The sequence below is a fragment of the Dendronephthya gigantea genome, unplaced genomic scaffold (genome assembly GCF_004324835.1).
Source record: "Dendronephthya gigantea isolate DGI-Jeju-01 unplaced genomic scaffold, DenGig_1.0 000019F, whole genome shotgun sequence".
Taxonomy (NCBI): Eukaryota; Metazoa; Cnidaria; class Anthozoa; order Malacalcyonacea; family Nephtheidae; genus Dendronephthya; species Dendronephthya gigantea.
The window spans coordinates 1,834,260-1,851,973 of NW_021163029.1; the positions used below are offsets into that span (position 1 = coordinate 1,834,260).

General features: G+C 36.4%; 2 protein-coding genes across 2 annotated transcripts; both read left to right on the forward strand.

Annotated features, from left to right (window-relative positions):
- Nucleotides 1-1,595: 1,595 nt before the first annotated feature.
- On the forward strand, nucleotides 1,596-9,073 carry LOC114521137 (guanine nucleotide exchange factor for Rab-3A-like). The gene is made up of 11 exons (XM_028541548.1): nucleotides 1,596-1,987; nucleotides 2,096-2,585; nucleotides 3,094-3,214; nucleotides 3,781-3,876; nucleotides 4,513-4,590; nucleotides 4,949-5,146; nucleotides 5,812-5,940; nucleotides 6,030-6,106; nucleotides 6,222-6,321; nucleotides 6,978-7,044; nucleotides 7,489-9,073. Exons 2-11 carry the CDS (start codon nucleotides 2,317-2,319, stop codon nucleotides 7,566-7,568), a joined length of 1,215 nt encoding a protein of 404 aa, XP_028397349.1. The 5' UTR covers nucleotides 1,596-1,987; nucleotides 2,096-2,316; the 3' UTR covers nucleotides 7,569-9,073.
- Nucleotides 9,074-11,268: 2,195 nt separating this feature from the next.
- Nucleotides 11,269-17,397, forward strand: LOC114521151 (phosphonoacetaldehyde hydrolase-like). The gene is made up of 5 exons (XM_028541565.1): nucleotides 11,269-11,473; nucleotides 14,439-14,634; nucleotides 14,761-14,927; nucleotides 15,382-15,686; nucleotides 16,750-17,397. The coding sequence occupies exons 1-5, from the start codon at nucleotides 11,338-11,340 to the stop codon at nucleotides 16,936-16,938; spliced, it is 993 nt and encodes a 330-aa protein (XP_028397366.1). The 5' UTR covers nucleotides 11,269-11,337; the 3' UTR covers nucleotides 16,939-17,397.
- The last annotated feature ends 317 nt before the right edge of the window (nucleotides 17,398-17,714 follow it).

Here is a 17,714-nt window from a genome sequence, read left to right on the forward strand (position 1 = left end):
TTTACTTATACTTAGTTACTTTTTTATGGAAACCGGTTTACCTTTGAGACCCAAATTGTAGTACGGGCATATCACAATATTGTGCCCATAAATGTAGGAATTGTTCCTTTCAAGTTATGCTTGTTTTTCCGAGTAAAATAAATTAGAATAACTTCAAAAATCAAACACGTTGTTACAGTTGCAAATTAGATAATAATTAGTAGAAAAAAATTCACCAAAAATCAAAGACAGGAACTGTAATGAACGATGAATCAGAACTGGGACGCTCAGTAAGGAATGTCATAGAGCTTTAGGTTTTAATTCGTTTTTGCGTTCACGGCAATCGTTTTTGTGAACGGCAAAAACGATTCAGAAAAGACGATATACTGCACGGGCACAGACAGAAAAAAGCACTGATTTATCCGTTTTTAAATTCATTTAGATACATGTGGGCGGGACCGTAAATGGAAGATTTTAACGTTAACTCACTCGGGTCTTTTAACTTCAATTTTTTAACGAGGTTTTTGAGCAATTTAATCATTGGAAATGTCTGTTACACGTTTTATATCATCGTTCATACCGTGTTTACTGTTTAGTTGACATCTCAGAGCTTTCACCTAGTGCAACGCATTAATTTAATTAAGAGGCTAGAGTGGACTGACGATCTTTTTCAGCTTGTTTGGGGTGACTAATGTTTCAGCTTAGGGTTGGGTGACTGAGTGGGTGGCAAGTAGCATATAAACGCCGATTAATGTTCCAAAGAAGCTTTCTTGGTCTATTTGGTCCCATCTGTCTCACAAAATTAACTCTATTATTAGAGCTACCAGAGTTGTATTTACTTAGAAGTTAATTTGAGTTCACTGTCTCATGGATACGGCCAGTTTGAGGGCTATGGCGTGACTTACGTGTAGACACAGTATAAAGACATGGTGTAGATATCGCGGGACCTACACGAATTTGAAGTCATTGAAGAACGACGTAACTTACGTAAGTAAAGTCGTTTGTGCTGTGAGCAAATACATGTTTGGCTGTCTTTTTCGTATTTCTGTTATTATGCGAGGAACCTGAATGATCTACAGATTTTGCTGTTCATTGCGTGTATATATTTACTTGAACTGGGGCCGGTTGTTCGAAAGGCGTTTAGCTTAAACGGTGGATAAGTTCAAAATGGAAAGCAAAACTATATATTTATAGAACAACTGAGCTGAAATATTTCGATGTAAATAGCTTAATTGTTCAATGGAAGTACATATTTAATGCATAAGATGCAGATTTAGTCATTCACAAGATGCATGAGAGTAATTTTAAACTTTGGTTTATCCACCGTTTAAGCTGAACGCCTTTCGAACAACCGGCCCCACAGGCACAGAATACCTAACAGAAGTGGAACTCTATACTATTTTTTCGTAAGTGTGATTCGTCATGATTCGTGACTTACCAAGTGCATTTTTTTGAGGTAGTCACCCCCCTGCCAATGTCTAAAATTACCCCATTTTTAGTATTGGCAGGGGGGTGACTACCTAAAAAAAATGCACTTGCTAAGTGACGAATCATGACGAATCACACTTACGAAAAAAGTACAGGAGTTCCACTTCTGTTAGGTATTCTGTGGCTATGGCGTGACTTACGTGTAGATATCGCGGGACCTACACGAATTTGAAGTCATTGAAGAACGACGTAACTTACGTCAGTAAAGTCGTTTGTGCTGTGAGCAAATATATGTTTGGCTGTCTTTTTCGTATTTCTGTTATTATGCGAGGGACCTGAATGATCTACAGATTTTGCTGTTCATTGCGTGTATATATTTACTTGAACTGGGGAATGAGTTGTTTTTAATTGTTGATAAATTTACATAATTTGTCACAACAAACAGTCAGAGATCACGAAGGTCGGCGGATTATATATTTATATGCATGCTATAACAAGCCGGAAAAGTTGAATTCCGACGGATTAAAGACCACGAATTTGGCTATTTTGGTCTTTTTAGAGCATTTACAAGACAAGGAAAGTTTGTATTACACGCACAACGAAATAATTTTATCGAGTATTCGTTGTTTGTTCATACTGTCGTTTTAAAAAACTGGATTTAATTTTATATGTATATATTATGTATTAGCACCGATCGATAATATTGGACCCGCTGGTTGCTATGTTGTTATAGAAGGAATATCTAAGAAGAAAGCTTGTGGGAATTTTTTACGAGATCAACGTTTTGGGAGATATTTTATGAAATTTGTTGGGAAAGAGATTAATATATCCAATATGATCCAAGCCAAGGTCATGTAGTAACACATTCCATTGCATTTATATAAATTATTAAAAATAAATTTGTATGAAATGGATGGAATGCCAGACAAAGGTATTGGCCATGAATCTCCAGTTGAAAATGGATTTGTGTTAAATCGATGCTCAAGCGAACCTGAGTTGGGTATTGTGGTAAAGTCATGTGCACATATACCAACACCAGTGGCCGTGAAGGTGGATTCGAAGACTTCCTTGTCGTCAGCTTCTTCAGGAGAGTTTCGGCAAAGAGCCTCCACCCATGGAGGGGCAACTGCTTCAATGAAGAAGATTGCAGTGCTAAGGAAACAAAGATTAGCGAAAAGGTTTGATGTTTATACAGTGATGAAATTTAATTTACATACTGCTTTCTAACCAGGTATAATTATCTGCATCAAAGGGTACATAGCAGAACTTGTTATGTTGCCATTCATGGCTTCAGTTATCTCTTCCAATATTTGGCCATTATATGGATACAGCTATTTGTATGTTAGGCATTTGAGCTAACAAAGAAGTGGCTTAAAAATGGTGATCAACAAAATTTTGCAGTGCATATTTTGTCATTTTTAACAATATTTTCTAATACCAAACAATTCACTTGATAACTAGAAAAGTCTGGAATCATCAGTTATATATGTTCCCTAGTTCGATCACCATAAAGTACAGCAGTTGCAGCAGATTGGAGAGCTGCATTCTTTGTTGTTTAGCTTAATTTAAATATATCACTTCCTTTAGTAAGCTTATATACTTGTAAGATTTATTACCAAGTATTTTATTTAGCTTCTTGAAGGAACAAAATTTGCAGTTCAATACGTTTTAGCCATTTTGTTTTAGTTCATCAACGTACAGTACAGAAAGTCATGATTTGGACTATTTAAGCAGGAGATACAGTCAGGACTTAATGAAAGCTCAAGCTTTTGATAGGTTACAGGAACAATTGAATCGAGCCCAAGAGGTAAGAGTATAAAGGTGGCATCTGATAAACATATACATGTGTAAAGGTGGGGGACTATTGGTTAATACAACTATTAACATACATACTGTACCTATACATACTGGGTAGAATAGATTTACTAAAGATTTACTTATATGACTATATATATTTCATTAATGAAAATATCCCACATTTCAGATGGATGAACCATGTGTTTTCTCACTATCACATTCATTTTCGTCAGAGTTGAGTTTTAAAACAATTGCTACACCTAAGCTTGCCATTTACATGTAGCTACTTATTTGATACATCTATGCATGTTTTTAATAGAAATGGGGCTTACTAAACTCATATTTCCATTGAAATTTGCATATTCCTATTGTGATTATGATTATGTCTGCAACATTTGTTTCTAATTTTTGATAACTTGAATCTGATACCAATATCAGGACCTTTTACCAAGATGTACACTCACAGTCACACCCATCTTGTTTAGACAGATTTTCAACATTTCATTTGAATTCATTAATAGGTTGACCAACGTTAATCAAGCTGTTCATCAATTTGAATTTTTTTTGCAAATGTAGGAGTTGAAACTGAAGGACGAGGAAGTGTTAAAACTGTCGAGTTTACGCAATGAGCTTGAATCCGAATTGGAAGAATTGACTGCAAGTTTGTTTCAGGTAAATTAGGATACAGTCATACAGAGATCTAAATTAATCATTTGTGATCGTCAGACAAAGCATCTTATGCCCGCTAGACTTCCGACAATAGACATCAATAGATGTCATAATTACTACGATTCTAATCATTGTATAAGGGACCTTTAGTAATTATCTCTATATATGCTTTAGACTGACAAAAACCACAGGGTGTACAAACAGAAAAATAAATGGCAATATTGTGTTGTGGCTGTATAATGTTTCCTTCAGTTCCTTGAGTTCACTAGAGTGTCCAAGATTTCTCCGAGGAAAGACTTAATAATAATAATAATTCTTTCTTGTAGCAATAAACTTTATTGCCGGAACCGGTTACAAATTTAAATGCCCACGTTATAACCACTGCTAAACACAATATCACAACCCTCAATAATTTTTATAGTGGCAACCATGTTCAAATTCCTCGCGAAATCATTCAATACTAAATATTTCGCTATTCAATATTGAAATATCAGTAATGCCACAATGCGAAGATCCCACGTGTGACGTCACGCCAATGGCGAACACATTAACATCCCAGGGGATATAACGATTTTCTATTTCTTCCTGAATGGGCTGAATCCTTAATTTCAAAAGCTTCCAAAGTATTTATTCATTCAGGAGGCGCACGCCATGGTTCTTGAAGCGAACATCAAGCAAAGTAATGCTGAAAAAAAGTTTAATGAAACGAATAGCAAGGTAAAGCCTGGTTAATGTCATACGGCACCGACATTCGGAGATGTCTTTTTGTTGGCTGCTAGCGAAGTGATTATCAGTGATTATCGACAATATAGCCATCGCAGCGTCGCCGACTGGTGGTGAGATGAGAACCAGGCCAATTTGAAGGTCTGTCAGCGATTGAACGCTTTTCATGAATCTATAGGTACACACAAGCGGGTAACTATTCGGTAAAACGCTTGCGCGCATTGATTATTATTAGGGTGATGCCTGTGTCTTGTGTTGTAAATTTATCAATTTAATATAACAGGGAAACCAGTCTAGTGACCAGTTATAGTGACCGAAACATTCCGGAGGCTTACGGTGCATGCTCTTTTAGGTTGATATGTTGGAGGCAGAGGTTGAAGCTTTAAAGACTTTAGTTATAACATCCACGCCAAGCAAACCAGGATTTCGACGCCGGAGCACCGAGCAGCTCAACAGTTGTGATTCGTGCGGCTCTGTCCACTGTATGAATATGAATAATAATTTTGACGTGAAAAGTGAAGGCGGCAATGTAGCAAATCAGGAAAAAGAGGTATAGTATCCAGTTGTAAAACATCCGTTTTGGATCAGTGGATGAAGTATCGGGAAAAAAAGGAGGGAGAGGAAAAGAAAGACGGGAGAAAAAAAGAAAGGAAGGCAGGAAGTCATGGAAGGGGGTAGAAACAGAAAGTGTGTGCATATGTGTTAGAAAGTAGGCAGTGTACCAGAGTATATACCTGAATGATTATGATATAAAACATGCAGAGCATGCATTAATACAGTTGCACTTTAGCACTGGCAGAAAGAAAAGGTCAGCAAGTATCGAACGAGTAATTCTAACATTCTTATAGATGTCTTATGTTAGCTGTCGAATACTCGCAGCAAGTTTTTGGATTTTTCCATTTCTGTTAAGGCCCTGTTAAACGGTGCAATTTTTCTTGCAACTTGCAATGCAATTCTTCTTTTGAGAGATGTAAATTTGGCAACTACCGCACTTTTGTCTTTATTACGCTCCATGGCGCCTCTTGCACTTACATTTTTAAGACTCTTCACTAATTTACATCTTTTTAAAGAAGAATTGCATTGCAAGTTGCAAGGAAAATTGCACCGTATAGCATGGCCTTTGGTGTCAAAAATCCTGTTCCCATAAACACAATTTTTTTTGTTATTCCAGGATTGTGAATAGTATTTTTTTAAATATGGGGTTCTTGTTTTTAGGTGGATGTTATTGTTTTTAAAGAGTTTTTGGCGTGGATGGAGGACAGAAAATTTGATCGGACTCAGCCATTTTTGTCAAGGATGTATAACGAAGATGTGGGTCCATGTTTAGACTTCACAAATAAACAGGTACACAGATTGTGAAACGTTGGTATGCGGCGTAACAACTAATGATACGTTTGGCACATTTAATTAACAATCTGAACATATTTCGTTAGTTGTCAACGACGTTTCAGGACGCCATTGAAAGCAACAGCCTTGTGTTGGAGCTTCTGTCAACGAAGGGAATTAGAAGGTGAGAATACAAAATAGAGGAAAATAAGTCTTCAAAAGGATGCGCTTGCAGTTAATGTATGTACTTGCGCATGATTACGAAGTACGTCCATGATTGATCTTTTGCATTTGTTTAGGAAATGTGCATTAACCGGTGCAATGAGGATATGTCGTTACAGAGTTGCAGCGTCGGACACGTCAGAGTGGCATTATATCTCTCAAAGTGCACGACATAGGGTAGGCTGTATGCTTCAGATATGTGCTTACTTAATTGGGGGCCGCTCACAAAATACGTTACGTTGTGTGACGATTACCCGTATATGCTCTTGAGAATAACGTGACCAACGTTACCAATATATCCTCTTGAGAATAACGTGACACTGAAACACATACGCGGATACGCCCTCTTAACAATGATCTATATATAGTAGATTTCCACATACACCCCCCACACACAATACAAGATGGTTCATATTATCTGTCTCTTTGATATCAAACCCCCGCTTTTCCAACGACAAACATTCTTTGTTGTAGTTACATTTAAGTGGGCTTTGATCGAATTCAAGTGACACCTCCTCACTTCCTGTGACTCTCCCTAAAACACTCTCAGAGCATCACGTATTTTGTAAAATATCAGAACTACATGCAACCAAGCAAGGTTTCTTCATTGTAAAGTGTTGTTCACTTGCTCGTATACACATATACATATACTGAAGTTTTCCTTGCAAATTTGTTTTTGATGAAATCAATTTGTCGGATTGCTTGTACTCTCCTTGTTTTTTTATTGATCATTAAAAAGGGTGTTTGCTAAGATATTTATATTTACCTATGTAGTTGTTTAGTTAGAACATACACTATAAAGGCTAAAGTACATATTTTTATTCTCGTTATAGCTTGTCGCAGTTTGTGATTTTTTCACCTATATTCGATACCTTTATCTCGGATTGGTTAAAAAAGACGGTAGGTCGCTGTATATCAATATTATAACACAGAGCAATACGCGTTACCTATGTTTGTGACTCCCATCTACACGATCCGCGGTATAAAAATTAAAATGTTAAAAAAGTTGGCTTCAGACGATTGCATGTTTAGGCTTCGAAATTTCATCCTGAATTTTTCACTTTATATTTTCACTGTTATCTCAAAAAGATCGTTTTGCTTTACGGTTTTGAAATATCTAAAAAAATTCAAGAATGAGCTGTATAAACATATAAAACTTCCAAGGCACGTTTCCCCTCTGTGGGGCAAAGCTGTTGAAATAGAAAATTGCTTTTAAACGTGAATAATCGCGTACTGTAACTCGCACGTAATCTGGGCTTTTCGCATGCGCAGATAAGTGAATGAACATGCATGCATGCAGCCAATTAAGAGGACAAAATGTATCTTTTTTGTATCTTTATGTAGTGACTGACATTTACTGGGAAATTATGGAACTCCGTAAACAAATGGCTTTCGCTAAATGTGGTCTGTCTCATTCCCAATGAAATATCTGGAGATTATTGTCGTTACTATGGGGTAAAATAGAAATGCTGACATGCACTATTTGTCCATTAGAATAATTACAAAGGTGGTTGTTGAACATTGTGGGCCTTTGTGGCTTTGACCATGCACTGCTTGGCCCAGTGGCCACGGACATAACGCGATAATCACCCCAAAACTGGCCGAAATGAGAAATTGAGAAATAATTAATTTTATGCTGAACAAAAATTAACCAAGAAGCAAAAAAATTGCCCAAAAATTATTTCTAAGTATAACGGTGCAGAACCTCACGTTCTTAATTCGCATAAAACATCGTTTTGTTTGAATTGCTGAGATATTTGTTTACGTTTATACAAAGTGAATTCTCATGCACCTTTGTAATTATACGACACGTTTTCGTTTCGGTTTTTCAGCGATATTCGCCTTGGCTTCGGCAAATAATAGAAACCTATTTTCGTCTTGGGTACCAGTTGAACTTATATAGCTATATATTTGCATGATAGCAATGAAATATAGTCCATTAAAAACCTGCAATATTTCATACAAAATTTCCGACAGTATAACAAAAATTGTGAATTAGATGCACGGTTTTCAAATTTTAACCATCACCAGATAATCGTAGCAATACACGGATGCAATACACGGTTGCTGTGCCACGCTATGACTATCACATTTTCGTGCCGTACTTCAGAATTTGTCTTGAATACAAAAGATCCAACATTACTAATATGGTACAGTCAGTAGGCGGCCTTTTTATAGGCATGTGTGGAAATGTAAAAAAAGAACAGAAAACAGTCTTATAACAGTGATATTCATTGTGGTGCACGTATTCTATTATATATGGAAACCGGTAACTCCGGACATGGCAAATTTTTGACCAGTGAGAAAGCTATTTATAAAAAATTCCTCTTTGCAACTAATTTAGGCTCCTAATTTGCTCTTTTTGAGACGAGAATTATTTTTCAGTATTTAAATAGTAATTATACTTTAAACTAGCGTTTCTCGCTTTCTATACATTGACGTATAATCTAATTTATATACTAAATCTAATTCAATTATGATTGTCCTCTGAACACCCAGCCACAATTACAGTATCGCCTTTCATTCGCTGAAAACACTGCATTCAGCTGCATGCATGTTTACACATTTCGTAGGTTTTGCATCCGTTATATAAGTCGATGTTTTCTTAGACTTTACTTTTGTGGTTGGGACAAAGCGATAAATCGCAATCAATTAATGATTTGTAAATAAATATAATTTATATAGAATACCAAACAAATTAAATATAGTAATAAATTTGACGAAGCCATTCTTAAAATTTACACATGGTGACAACTATCCAAATTATTTCAGTTGCTATATATAAGCAGTATCATACAGCAAACGGTGATTCACCTGTAATTATCTGGGAGGAAATATGCTGGTTCAATGTCAATCAATCTTTTTTAAGTTGTTTGAAACATTGTTCTGGTTCTTGTTATCTGCTGAATCTACATCAGGTCTTATGCATATACCTAATATACCTGCATGAATTGCACACTTTATTCATTGAATAGTAAAATTTTGAAAGTAATCGTTGCCCATCGACCTCATGTTAGCTATTTGAGCCAGGTTGTTCAAAGGCGTTTAGTTTAAGCAGCGGACAAGTTTAAAATAGAAAGCAAAATTGCGCTGTTAGGTTGGATCATAGACAATCCAGAAGACAGTGTCTTTTGGATTGTCTATGGTTGGATGTATATCCACTCATTCCTCTATATGATGTGCCGTGAACCAGGTTAATTCCTTTCGTTACTCATCATCATGGGGCCCACGTTAGAAAAATATGAACCTACTGCATGCTAGTGTCATTTAATGACATCGCATATGACCTGTTTGGTCCTGGAAGTGAAAAAAAACCCATACGTTTGGCATATGAGAAGCACGATTTTTGAAATAGGAGATATTTGCATGTTAGTCTAGATTGGGGTGTGTGCCCAGATTTTAACTGTCATCACCGTTTGCTGTTCGGTAGTGTTTATGCTGAAACTCTTAGGCCCATCAATAAATTGGCAATGGCAATAATTTATACATAATTATATAATCATTTTATTCTTATGCAAAGCTTTTTAGTATTACTAAATTAAAAGCCAAGAAAAACTGCTAACATATATAGAAGACGCTTAATCACATATTTGAATGAGACTTCTTAATATTTTATATGATTTGCATACAGCATATCTAATTTTTATTGATTTAATATTTAACTGCATATCGAAGAATTTGTAAATCATAGATTGGCTTACATCATTCATAGGTGTGAATTGTTGTAATAAACAAAACCATGTTTTACTATTTGAAATGTGACTTACATCATTGTTTTACTACTCTTGACATAACCCGTGTTTGCTATATTAGTTCAAGCTATGACATACCGCTTCGAGAAACAACTGTGGTGATTTCGATAAGTCGGGGGGTCGGGGTCTGTTTTCACATTCACTAAATAGTAGGAATTTTTAGGTTGTGTCCGAATTTTGGAAACGAGTGAGCATAAAAATATTAGTCAAAAACGTTACTGCATGGTGCGCATAAGGATCTGTTTATTTGGCGGTGGGGGGACTCGTATCCAGCTGTCCGAATATCAACTAACGACTAAACCCAGTAGCTTTCTTTGCGTTTTGTAACTAATAACCTTTGCATGCTTTTAAAAGTACGTGTAAATGAAGTCCACAAGCTAGACAAAGTATCGGCATACAGGTAACTTCCATGTAAGTATCACGCAGAATACGCTCAATTTTCTATTCATCATCATCATCAAGGCCTATTGCGCCAGTAAGGCGCGCAGGGCCTGACAGGTTTCTGTAATCAGCAATTTTTTACGGGATCAGGTGATTAGCCTGACGCCCAACCCCCAACCTGGAGGACCAGGGGCTGTCCTTTGTCTGGTCTCTATCCCTCGACCAATTCGGAACGGTTGGACCCACCAGGGACTAAGTCCCCACCGGCATAGCCTTGGGGTCACTGAGACACAAGCTTCACCACCGCGGCAAGGTGACAAGCCCAGGGAAATTTTCTATTGCCAGTGCATAAAGTTTTTTTAACAGAGACATTTGGAAAGAGCTTTATTTAAAACTTATAAAGTCGCATTATAACAACATAATATGCATGGCGTAAACATAAACAATATTGTCGATTGCTGTATTTTAATTTTAATTGTTTTGTTACAGCGGGTTTTTTAGGTGATATAAGGACACGTAATGTAGTTACAACAATAATTCTCTGACTTTGAGCAAGAGGCATTATAGATATAATCTTTTGTTATTGTTTATTCTTTCTTTTATCCTATTACTGTGGTATATAAAAAATTAATATAGACTTATGATCCTTAATTTATGAATATATATATGTATAATTTACGATGACTCCGTGTTTTCCAAACATTTATGCTCCGTCTTTCCATGTTTTTTGCAGACTCCATGTTTTCCACAAGTTTTGACTCGGTGTTTTCCATATTTAAGTTTTCACTCCGTGTTTTCCATAATTGTTGACTCCGTGTTTTCCAATATCATGACGTCAGACTGCGTAATTTTGACTCCGGCTCCGACACTCCGGCTCCGGAGCTCCGACTCCGTGTTATCCATGTGACCTGTATGTGATACTAAGCGTGTTATAAGATTGTTGACAGTCGAAAATCGTCATATCCGGCCGGCGCCATATCGTGGGCAATAAAAAGTTTAAAAACACTTGTCTTTCAGCCAGCGCGTCATTTTCCCTACAGCGTCAAGGACAAGAGGCGAAATGTTGTCTGTTCTCAGGAAAACTGTTACAACGAATGCCGTTTTGCGGGCAGTTTGCCTAACCCCACTTTCTCAACGAAAATTGAGCAACGGTCCATCACATATTAAGACGGCACAAGCATTCGAGAGTATATCAGGTATATACATTAACTATAATAATAAAATTTTGTCATAATTGTCTCGGCACACGTGTGAACCCGTGTCGTGTGTGCGTAGCTTCACGTAAGTTATCCCATATATTTGTAGCCGGTAAAATGTTCTAAAATCTCTTCGTTCGCTTGTGGCTTTCCCTCATGGCCATGTCATGGTCTAACAAACAAGTATATTTCCTATAGCGTTGTCGGTAATATTTATGTAAACATAATTTTATATTACGTCCACTATTGTGTTGAAGCATTGAGATTTTATTTACTTTTGAAAACACCAAAACTACTCGAATTTTGATATGTGACTGACTAAAACATTTGACGATATCTCGCCAAACATTCTTTGCCAGACGATTATTGTCTGAAGTATTGATTCCGAGAGGCGTATTTGCAACACGTAATTCGTTTCACTACCCTGTCAAACTGCTTGTGTAAGTTGTATTTGTGTAATTTTTGAACGATATATAAATATTTGTCTCTATTCTGTAAGGCCTATAGTCATATACTGATTAGGACCTCCGAAATAAATGTGACAGACATTTATAATACAACTTGTTGTAACGCATGGCCCCCATGGCCATGCATTTCATGCATTTAAGAATACAGAAGTCATATCGAGGCGTATTCTGAAAATATTCGTCTCCTAGTCACTTGACCACATTTCACTTTGCCTTTGATGATTCAAATATAATAAGGTGTGTATAGGCTTTAGCCTAAGCTTTATCAGTGCTTAGCTTCAGACCTCTGGTTTCAGACTAGATCATCGTGATTCATATATATAAACAGCATGAAGCGGTAAACGTAGTACTAGCATAACATAGAGCCATATAGACGTAGCACTAGCATAACATAGAGCCATATAGACGTAGCACTAGCATAACATAGTCATAGAGCCGTATAGATGTAGTACTGGTGGTGAAAATATAGCCGAGTATCATGTGTAGCGGGTGTTGTAACTTACATGTACTAGTAACTTGTACTGAACAAGGCGTTGAGTGATAGACGAAATTTTTGCATTTGAACACTGCCATTTAGCGATATGTCACAAGGCTAGGCTGACTAGCTTCCGCGAAAGGACAAAAGACCTAAAACATGTGCTACCGACATACAGCGGTAATGTCTAACGTTGTTATACAGGAACAAAATATTAAATTGTTAATAATCTTAGTAAAATTGTATTGCCATGGCGTAGACATGCATGAATAATTGCATTGATGTTTTTTTGTTGCTTATTTCTTTCATGCACGCGTATCTCACATGACTTGGCAACACTTGTTATTGACCTAGAGAGAAAAACCGGAAAAAATAACAACACTGGGGGTGCTAATGAATTGTAAACACGTGATTGTAGCCAAGAGCAAGAAGTATAAAATATCCGTCTGAGTTATTTACGATTAATCATGGTCATAGGTGGTTATTCCGGGGCAGGGCTTAGCTGTATTGTAACTACTCGGTTAACCAAAAATTGAAACCAACTGAAGACAATGCTTTATTCTTCAAGGTGAAACGTGACCGCACCTGATATCCCTTAACAAAAGCTTTTTGTCTTCTGTTCAAGCAAATATTAATCTTAATAAATGGCGTTGCCTGGCATCAATTCCTGCATTTATTCAGTGTTTCGTGATCAAGTTCAATTAATCCTAAAGCCACAAAAACTGCCTGTCTAAACCCTGTCAATTTTTTCTATTATAAGGGGATTAAAAACACATGGGTAAAATAGGATATAGCAATTGGCAAAGGAGATTTAATCGTTTTTACGCATTCTTGAGTAAATGACCAAGAAATCCAAGACAAAGCCAAACCATACTTAGTTTTGAGTACTGAACGTCGTGCGATAAAATAACCAGGTGAAACTGAAAAAGTTAGGGTGATTAATGGAAGATGGTTTACATTTTAATAGCTCTATTTCTCAATACTGTTTCATAATAATAAGAAGCAGAGTTTACATTCTGAAAAATATCGCGTATCCCACGTTATGACGTCAATCATTGGACATCGATACCAAACATGCTGTCGCCTATGGCTGATCATGATCGTCGGGCTGTAAATTTTTAAAAAAAAATTATGATAATATGTATTATAAGGGTTTTTAGATTTGAATCATTTGATGGTTGTTTTGTGTCTTGAAAAAGACCAACTATAAAATTTTCAGTGTACAGCCTTTCATTGTAATTATTGGTTTATTGCATGGTTTAATCCGGCATCTGTTGTATAATGTAGTGAAGTGAAATGACTGAGTGAAGTGAAATGATCATGAAGTGTATTTGAGTGCAATTAACTGTACATTTTTAACGGGGTCGGGATGATGCAGTCAACAACATGCACTGGTCGTTTTTAAGTCATCCGGTAAAAAGTGAGTGTTCTATAAAGTTTTTAGCCACTAAGAAAAGATGTGTTTAAATGCATGTGACTCAAAAATCGCTTAACCTTTTTTATATATTTTTTTGTATAATTTTTTTACATATTTTTTTTAAATAAACAGGATATTACTCGGTTGTGGTTGCCAGGAAATGTGTAATTTTTTCCCGGTGTTGTGAAAAAAATGTTTCACTCATGTGAACATTGAGCAATATTCTCTGAAACATGCACTTAAAACTTAAAAGTAGCTAAATTCCACATGTAGCATTTCTTTATATGTATATGACCACTTAAAGAAAGCCAAGGTCTTTTGCAATACTGCGACGATCTCTCATAAGTTAAAAAATCAGGTGTGACTATTGTACAATATGAAGTATGCTATACGATCATTCAATCAGCCCCATTATTATAACTTAAATGTATAGTGAACGAACTCTATAGCTTCGCAATTCTGGATGTTATTAATACGGTCGAACGGAATGTCCAATCTTTTTTGCATGTTCTCGATTGTGAGATTTAAAATACAGTATCACGAACTTGTATCTTTTTGTATGGAGTTTGCAGGTGTACTAATTTATGACCATGTAACCATTTCAAGGTGCTCTACTGGCAAATCCCAGGACAGAATATCGAAACATCCGCGTATATCAAGGCAAGATAAAGGCTGTCATTCTAGACTGGGCAGGAACAGTGCTGGACTGTGGTGTGTACTCGCCAGCCGTTGTATTTGTTAAAGTGTTTGAACAAGAAGGAGTGCCAATCACTATGGAGGAAGCCCGTGAACCCATGGGAAGGTACGTGACGTCGCTGATGGCGGTGATAACTAGTCAGCTGGTACAGTAGATTTTTACGTCTATAGTTCTATAAATATATCACCTTTACTTATACGTATTCTTACTACGTTCACTTTATACTTTCAGGCACAAGAAGGTCCACATTCGGATGATCACACAAATCGACACTGTGCGAAGAAGATGGAAGGAGAAGTTTGGTCGAAGTCCAACTGAAGAAGATGTGGAAAGAATGTTTGAAAATTTTGTTCCAATGCAACTGGCCTGTTTGGAAGAATATTCCGAAATGATCACAGGTAAAGATAAACGTCATCAGTTCGCAATATTTAACTGGGAATTACAAATGTTCGTTAATCATCAACGATATGTTAGAACTAGAATTAGTATTACAACTAATATAATCTTTTTGGGGTCATTAGATGTCATAAAAAAAAACTGGGAAAGCCCCCCCCCAATGATTTTATTCCATGGCTAAAGAGGAGATATTTTTGTACACAAAAAATGCAAAAGCTGCACTTGAAAAAAAAGTTCGATTCTGACATTGTGTACTTAGATAATAGCTACAGCTACATATGTCGTACAAGTAGCTCTAAATTTTGGTATCGCGACTTTTCAGACACGTTTATCCGCACGGTTGGAAAATGAATGTTATCGGAGGATGAAAAAACGAAGTGGAAAATGGCTTATGGGATCCACTGATGATGGTAGTCTAATCAGATAATAATCTTTTCAGTTTTTTTCTGTTGACAGGTGCAGTAGACACTGTTAACGTTCTCCAAAAAGACTGGGGGCTAAAAATAGGGTCCACCACGGGGTTCACAACCCCTATGGTAGATATCCTCAAGAAGATCGCGGCAGAAAATGGTTATGAACCAGATTGCTATGTTGCCGCTGACGAAGTACCACAGGCGCGACCATTTCCTTATATGGTATGGTTGAACGCCATACGATTGGATGTGAATCCGATTTCGGCCATAGTAAAAGTTGATGATACAAAAGACGGTGTGCGAGAGGGAACATCAGCAGGTTGTTGGAGTGTTGGCCTGGCTAGAACGGTTAGTAGCATTTGCATTCTCTTTGTATAATATTTAATATACTAATTTGTAGTTTGTAGTTTGTAAGTAGCTCGTTCCAGGAAGCAAAACAAGGGGCTATACTGGGAGAAAATATTGTAGCTTAGCCTCCCTAAAAATACAAGCAGTTTTTATAGAACAAATTTCGAACAAAACATGGAATAAGAACTCTGCTAGCAATTCATTTACCTTTGCTTGTCTGTGTATTAGAGTATATCGATATATAAACTACTGCCGTATTTTTTGTTTGCATTGGTTAACAATGTTCGCCGCCCATGACTGGTTCCACTCAGTCCCTGATCACACACCAGTTACAGTATAGGAGTGTGTGAACTAAGAATAGTTGTGACTAAGGCATCCCGGGTAGGATCCACACGTATTTCTTATTTTTCACTTACAAGGTTTTTTATATACGCACGTACACGTACGGAAAATTTTAAATGATTTAAAATTTTTTATTATTTAACATCTAGGTCAACTAATGCATACTAAAATATGCTGAAAACTAAGTTCCTTCAATTTTTTCACTTCGTTTTTCTCACCGTTAATAGAATTTACATGGTTTGGAGACTAAATAAAAGACTAAGTACAAACAACTTATTAACTATGTTGTTGTCCAGGTTTATGCAAAAAAAGGTTCCTTTCTCGTCACGTGTCTATTGTATTTTAGCCAAACTTACCAATGGCATTTTTCTTGCTGAGCTCCTCAACCTTGACTTGAAAAATTAAAAGATTGCTATTGGTTTATCTGTGCAAAATACAATAGACATGTGATGAGACAATTTAAATTTTTGCATAAATCTGCCTCAACATAGTTAATGAGTTGTATTGTAGTTTTAAGTGGTCCCCAAACCATGTATATTCTACTAAATGTAGTTTTTTCGAAGGCAACGTGTATAAGGATTTAGACTTTAATGTGCGTATGAAAAACCGAAAAACGCGTAAGTGGAAAACAGCCTATAGTATTCCCAATTTAGATCGATATAGAAAAATTATGAGATAAAACTGTGAAGTTCTAATTTTCATGGTGACTTTTCATTTAAAGGGAAATTACGTGGCATTGAATGAGGATGAAATAAACGAACTGAGTGAGGAGGAGTATGAACTGAAGATTGCGAAATCGTACGAAACCTTGGCGAACGCTGGCGCACATTACGTCATTGATAGTATTGCTGAACTACCACCCGTAATTGAAGATATCAACCGCAGACTGGCTGCGGGCGAACGACCTTGAACGATCATTTGTAGTTGAACACCGCACAAGTTTTTAATTTTATTTACGACTTATAAGAAACTATATCTGTTTCTTAGATTTAAGATAGTGGCACGTCCCATTGATTCAATTGTTTAGACATTTTGTTATGTTTATTTATACAGCAAATTAAGGCGAATGCTTTTGATTGATTATTGGTAGCTAACAGGGTGAGAACACAAACAGTCGAGTAGACCAGTCACAATATTTTAATGCAGCTGAATGCAAAATGTAAAAGTTTGGAACGTGATTATGCTTTAGTTAACGCTATTGCATTGACGAGAATATCAAAATTATTTATGTAATAAAAATTTTATTATATCGAACAAGACGAAATTAGTGAGAAATTATCAAGTGTATGTTAGGATTTTATTATGCAATTGCAATAGTAAAACCATTATAATTAAGATAATACAAGTTTAACAATAAAATCCGATGATGTGTGGTTTGTGATGACTTGTTATAAGTACATATAACTATAATATATAGCTTCATTTTTGGTTTTTCTTTCTCATAAGACGTCGAACTGACGAGGAATGTCTGATGCAGGATTTCCACAAACAATAGTAGCAAATTTCCTTCAAAAATGCATGGTAGCCACAAGGGAGGGATCAGTGTTAATAGGGTATGTTATGATTTATGTAGTCTTGAAAAGTTCTTTGTTTCTCTCTTTTGCCAATGCTATCTTCCTATGAGGCCAGTCGTATGAAAATAAGTTGTGGAAACACTCTTATGGTACACGAAATTTGATTAGGGCT

Coding starts and splice junctions, on each gene's coding strand:
- LOC114521137 (XM_028541548.1), top strand. CDS start 2,317: ATGGATGGAATGCCAGACAAAGGTATTGGCCATGAATCTCCAGTTGAA. Junction 5,941..6,029: donor TAGACTTCACAAATAAACAG/GTACACAGATTG, acceptor ATATTTCGTTAG/TTGTCAACGACGTTTCAGGA. Junction 6,107..6,221: donor TCAACGAAGGGAATTAGAAG/GTGAGAATACAA, acceptor GCATTTGTTTAG/GAAATGTGCATTAACCGGTG.
- LOC114521151 (XM_028541565.1), top strand. CDS start 11,338: ATGTTGTCTGTTCTCAGGAAAACTGTTACAACGAATGCCGTTTTGCGG. Junction 14,635..14,760: donor GCCCGTGAACCCATGGGAAG/GTACGTGACGTC, acceptor TTATACTTTCAG/GCACAAGAAGGTCCACATTC. Junction 15,687..16,749: donor GTGTTGGCCTGGCTAGAACG/GTTAGTAGCATT, acceptor TTTCATTTAAAG/GGAAATTACGTGGCATTGAA.